The 6,080-nt window shown below is 31.3% G+C and overlaps 1 protein-coding gene across 1 annotated transcript; it reads left to right on the top strand.

Moving 5' to 3' along the window:
* Positions 1-1,137: 1,137 nt before the first annotated feature.
* LOC127738575 (anti-sigma-I factor RsgI6-like) lies at positions 1,138-4,949 on the top strand. The gene is given in 6 exon segments (XM_052249872.1): positions 1,138-1,160; positions 1,596-1,776; positions 2,179-2,286; positions 3,660-3,875; positions 4,069-4,221; positions 4,813-4,949. Coding segments are annotated over 5 exon segments (594 nt in total). The 3' UTR covers positions 4,135-4,221; positions 4,813-4,949.
* The last annotated feature ends 1,131 nt before the right edge of the window (positions 4,950-6,080 follow it).

The raw sequence follows: 6,080 nt of genomic DNA, 5'->3' as shown, positions 1-6,080 counted from the left end.
ATAACACCAATGAAAATATAAGAAATATATGGTATTCTTATGTATTAAATGCGTCTTAACGTTTTCCAAAATTTGTATCGTAAAGAAAATAATGTTCACCTGATGCTGTCCACTCTTAATAAAGCGATAAATATAGAATAACCATACATTGTCTCGAAATATGAATTTTATTTGTACAAGGCTTAGAAACAGGTAGAATGTGAGGCTTTACTAAATAATTATCAAAGATGCGGTTGCAAAAAATATTGAAAGTTTTATTCATAAATGATTTGACTGGCTGATAACTTGGTTGTATTTTGGATGTTACCAGTATTTTTATTAACTTAGAAGACAACAATAAGCTGACAAATTTCCACTGAAGGGGTTTTATTTTTATTTCCACGGAACGCAAAAGAAGCTACTACTCCTCCGACTGTAATTCAAGTGTACCTTCATTTTAAAAAAAATAGGAATTTTGAATGTTATTACATATGTTTGTTTTTGTAGCAGTTCAGTGTTTCTGTTGTACCGTTTTGTTTCCCTTTATAGTTGATGTCTCCCTCAATTTTGGTTTGTGACCCGGATCTGTTTCAGTTAAATCGATTTATGACTATTGAACAGGGTATACTACTATTGCCTTTATTTATGCTGTCGGGTTAACCTGTGTTTATGGAAATTTGAACAAATCAAATTTAACTCAATATTTCAAAGCATTTATGCTTTTTTAGTTTTATGATTATCTATTTTTCTAGACTGTTCATAAAAATTCACAACAGAATAAACAAAATTTTCAATATTTTATAATTTCGTCCTCAAAAATTTATATATAAGCTAACTATTTAGTAACCATACTTTGTTTATTCTTTTCAAAACTATCGTAACTCGTATTGCAATAACTTTTTAGACGCTTTTTATTTGAATTGGATTTAAACTTAAATTGAAAAGAATACTCCGTTATCGGAATAGACGACTTGTTTAAGAATCTTATAATATTCGTTACTGTTCATGTTTGTAATATATTTTAACAATTTGTTTATTTATAGTATGAAAGTTAGGGGCCATAACATGTTTTGGGGTGTCACTGGGCATTCTCCCAGATGGCTAGATGATATGTCACCTGCTGATATATTGCAACAAATGCACATAAGAGTTAATGACATGATATCTGAAACATATGGACTGTAAGTTGGTACTTTTGATGTATTTGCAAACTTAACAGATTTACCTTATTACGGCAAATTATTAGATGAGAAACTGAGCAATATTTCCCCCGAATAAATCTATGTTTGAAGCTAACTGTTCTCCTGTAACATAACTATTGACGACATATTGCCTTAACATTTGAATCCTTACAAACGTTGAAATAATTATTCATTATCAGGTTCAATCCACCATTTTCTACATAAGGAAATGCCTGTACCAAGTCAGGAACATTCGTTTGATGTGTTTGAGTGTTTGATTTTGCAATTTTATAAAGGACTTTCCGTTTTGAATTTCCCTTGGAGTTCGGTATTTTTGTTATTTTACTTTTTTCTTATTATTGCCAGACTATTTTGTCTGGATCTTATTATTGTAAATCAATCTTCGATTAACGCAATTTACTTTTGATTCCAAAGAAATTTCATAAAAGAACATTGGGATGTGAATAACGAAAATTTACACGGAGATTACTTTGAACAAGAAACTGGACATTCAAACATCACCAGGGAAATGTTTTACTGGATAAATTCATTAGAACCAAGTGTTAAGCTGTTTCTGAATGACTTTGGCGTTGTGAATTCCCCTCTTTCTACAACGGTTTGTAGAGTAATCTTATGTGGAATATAGTTATGTTGATTCCGAACGTTATTTGTTTTGGACATTTTTAAATATATCTTTTTAACTAATATGTCCGTATATCTTTTAATCGTATATTATATCTAAATCAAGGAAAAAGAATATAAAAATACACATTTCAGATGGACTCATTATATATCATATACAAAATTTATGACAACACTTGATTTAAATGAAAAGAAACTGTTTATACTAATCGAGATGAAAAAGAATTTTTAAATCCCTTTGTTATTGAAAATTATGTTTGATATGCTTTTCAACGTGCCAAATAGTTTTTATTATTTTGATAAAAGGACGAAAGATGAAGGACCCAATGGATCAGTTTCAATTTATTTTAGTAAACTTTGTTATCTATTTTAACAGGCTTACAAAATTCAAGGAAGAAAATTCAAAGACAGTGGTGTTCCAATCTACGGGATGGGAGTGCAGAGTCATTTTAAAACTAGCCAATTAGATATGGACGTTCTTAAGGTAAATCATAACTATGAATTAAGAAGTTGTGGGGAAATACCCTTATGAGACAGCAATCTAGTTATGCAAACTATCACAAGACATATAGAGGTCCATGTATAGAATATCAATCTACCAGAACCAAACATTTCAGCTTTTTATTAAACTTGACAATGTCGTATTATTTTAGATCAAATATTTTACAAAAAATGTGAATCACTTTTTAAGCTTCTCGTCTACATAAAGGCAATAGTAGTATACCCTGTTCAATAGTCATAAATCGATTTAACTGAAACAAATCCGGGTCACAAACCAAAACTGAGGGAAACACATCAACTATAAGCGGAAACAAAACGGTGTTGCGATCTTCAGTAATTTGCGTTATACACTGGCATACATTAACAATAAGATCAGAACTCTTTTAAACAAACTTTATCCTAAGACGAACGTCAGAGTGTTAATTTCAGTTGAAAGAGAGAAATTGGACATTCAACCTAATTTTGTATCTAGTTTTGTTGGGATGCATGTTTGCCACTAGTTATTCTGTAAGTTTCTGAAGCAAGTGCAGCAATAGTATGAAGTGTATACTTGTCATTCAAGTTTCTTAGTTCATTTTTTTTTAACCTTCTGCAATAGGTGTGTTAAATAGTAATTACTATGCTCATTCAGTAATGGATTAATAGATAGAATATAGGTTAATTATATTTCAATGTCCACATTAAACAGATGCTTTCTTTCAACCATTAGCCTTTGTTTATACAGAGTTATATTGAAGCAAACATTTGTTATATATATTTCTTATAATAAGTTTAACGTAATATTTGTTACAGCAAACAGGTTTCTTACCACATGTTTCATATGTGCTTTCAACAATCTAAGTACACCTTAGATATATCAATAAAAGTAAACAAATTCTCCTAAATGTGACATATACGAAATCCATAAGTAATCAAAATTGATTCAATTTCATGTATTCTCCTCAAATAAACTAAATAATATTGTTTTCACAATCTACTCTAAATTTATTTGTAGATTTATTTTGTTATAGGACGAGTTTGTTATAGTCGATATATATTTGGAAGTCTAGCAGAAGAAGTAGCCATAAAATCCGATAGCGATTGTAATGACGGAACGAACATCTTGGAATCATTTTGCTTTCAGAATCATTCCTCAGCTAATCCAAAATGAATAATCATTAGGGAGAATAACAAACTACTGTATGTATAAATCCGTATTGATTGGTTTGATCTAGAAGACAGAGAAGTGACACAAAAAAACATGTCTCCTTATTTATTTCTATGGATACTAGCTTTACAAAGTAGCTTTGTTTTTTTCTAAATTATGGTTACGCCATAATAATTCTACTGCTAATGAACTGTTTTATTTTTATTTAGTATAGATGAGATAAAATTTCCCAGAGTGAACTTCCGATATGGATTACTGAACTAAGTATTTTAGAGTCTAATGCCGTTGATAAAGCTACAGCGCTAGATGATGTAATGACATTGTACTTTAGCCATCCTGCAGTTGAAGGAGTCCTCCTTTGGGGATTTTGGGATGGTGCTATTAATAAACAAATGAACGCTTTAGCAACAGGAGACAATATTACGGTAAATTAAAAATACATTCATATGATAAATTACCATGTATTGATAAAGAAACCATATGAAAAATATCTTTTTCATGGTATAGAAGTTGAAATCTTTTATGTATGAAGTTTATAAGAGAAACATTCGGATACTAGTATTTCACATCTGAACTCATATGTTTTCGATAACAATGCTTTCTCGTTACTATTTTTAGCCAAATACAGCTGGCCTCAAATGGATGAAACTATTTCATGAAAGATTGGTGAACATCATTTGTTGATAAAACACAATGGCAACGTCATACATACCGAAACTATAAATCTAGATCAAGGTGGAAAAACTGCTACTGTGCATTTACAAGGCTCAGGTTTGTAAAGAAATCATTTATCTATATTTAGGAAGAAAAACATAAAGAAGTGCATCTCGAGGTTCAGGTTTGTAAAGAAATCATTTATCTATATTTAGAAAGAAAAACATAAATAAGTGCATCTTCAAGGCTGTTTGTACAGCGACCATTTATCGATATAATGATAAGGGAAAACTGCTACTGTGCATTTACACGGCTCTGGTTTGGACGCCATGGATTTCACGGAAACCATTTATCCAAATTACGGTAGAAAACTGCGACTGCTCATATACAAGTTTCAAATTTATGTGTTTTGAATGTCCCCATTGGTCTCCATATATATAAAGCTCTATACTATCCCAAATCTAAAAAAAGTTGTAAATAAATTAAACAATATAAACAATATTACATATATAAAACTTCAAAGTTTTGTTCCAGAACCATTTGATTTTGATTCTAGGAAGTTTTGCTCACTTTTTATTATTCTAAGCATATAAATTATACGGTCTCTTTTCATTTTTAACTTTGGTTTAGTAACTCCCTTAGTATCTTTCATTTTGAAACCAATTATCTATAGCCCTTTAATTAACACATTACAATCTTTTATTTCAGGTAGCAGCTTTCATGTATCACATGTTGTCCTGGAATGATAAACAACGAGTGTTGATCTACAAATAAGCGAACTGATATAACAAATCAACAAAATCATAATCCTCAAAAATATGTATCCCTGAATTCAAATTATAAAATTACTGCCTTATATTTATTTGTTCAAAGCTGAAAACTCATCAAAGATACCAAGACTTATAATATAAGTACACCAGATTCGCGTTTCGTCTACACAAGAGCCATCAGTGGCGCTCGAATCAAAACAGGTATGAATTTGAGAATAACCAGCGACATATCTATACTAAAAAAAATACTTGTACTTTGAGAACAAACATCTATGGTTTTCATACAGACGACTTTCGAATTCGTGCATTTTCCCGTAAATTTCCTATGTCACAATGCTTATGTTATTACGTCACAGTAAAAACTGATTGTTCGGTGACGTCGTTTACTCCGATTGACCTCGAGTTTGGTGCATTTCAAGAGCTTTTTAAACAACATTTGTTGGAAGCAGTCACGATTCTCAAAATTTGCAATCTGCTTGATATGATATTAAGATCATCTTTCTTTTTAACATTTCATGTGATGATTAATGCAAACGTCATAAGAACGACTTATTACATAGGCCCAAATATTTGAAGAGATGGAAGTTACAAAAGGGACAATCAAATTACATAAGTAGAAGATAAACCGACAACATCATGAAAAAAATGAAAACGACGAAAAGGCAAACAGTCTACAATACACTACATAACATATCAAGACTGACCAATAAGGCCCATAAAAAACAAGGGTTATTTAAGGTGATTTGAAAGGTTAAAGAGATCCTTTTACACGTGTGGACATTAGCCACAGTTCCTTCCTCATTTTCTCGATCGTGACATCACCAAATGAAACTCATCACGGAATTTGTAGTTTACATGAAATGTGTCTAGTGTTGCTCTTGTACCAATTTCGTGATTTAGAGGAAGAGGATTGTGGCCACAATAATTGGAACATATCTGTGGTCATTTTTGACACAGATATTCCATATCATTCAACTTACTCATGATGGCGGCCGTAAAACTTTCGAATTCTTCCACTAGGAACCCTTGGTTCAATAGCTTCCTAGTAAGCAGAGACTCTCTATCAAGGAAATCATGTGAGGAAACGCAAGCGTTGGAATATCGTTTCAACTGAGAGACATATACTCTATATACAGGGTCACCTGCAATATTGTTCCATACAAATTGAAAGTTTTCAATTGAAAAGCTGAAATCATCTCCTTTTTC

This window comes from Mytilus californianus, unplaced genomic scaffold (assembly GCF_021869535.1).
Source record: "Mytilus californianus isolate M0D057914Y unplaced genomic scaffold, xbMytCali1.0.p SCAF_1, whole genome shotgun sequence".
In the NCBI taxonomy this organism is placed as follows: domain Eukaryota; kingdom Metazoa; phylum Mollusca; class Bivalvia; order Mytilida; family Mytilidae; genus Mytilus; species Mytilus californianus.
This window is presented reverse-complemented; position numbering and strand designations above follow the sequence as displayed.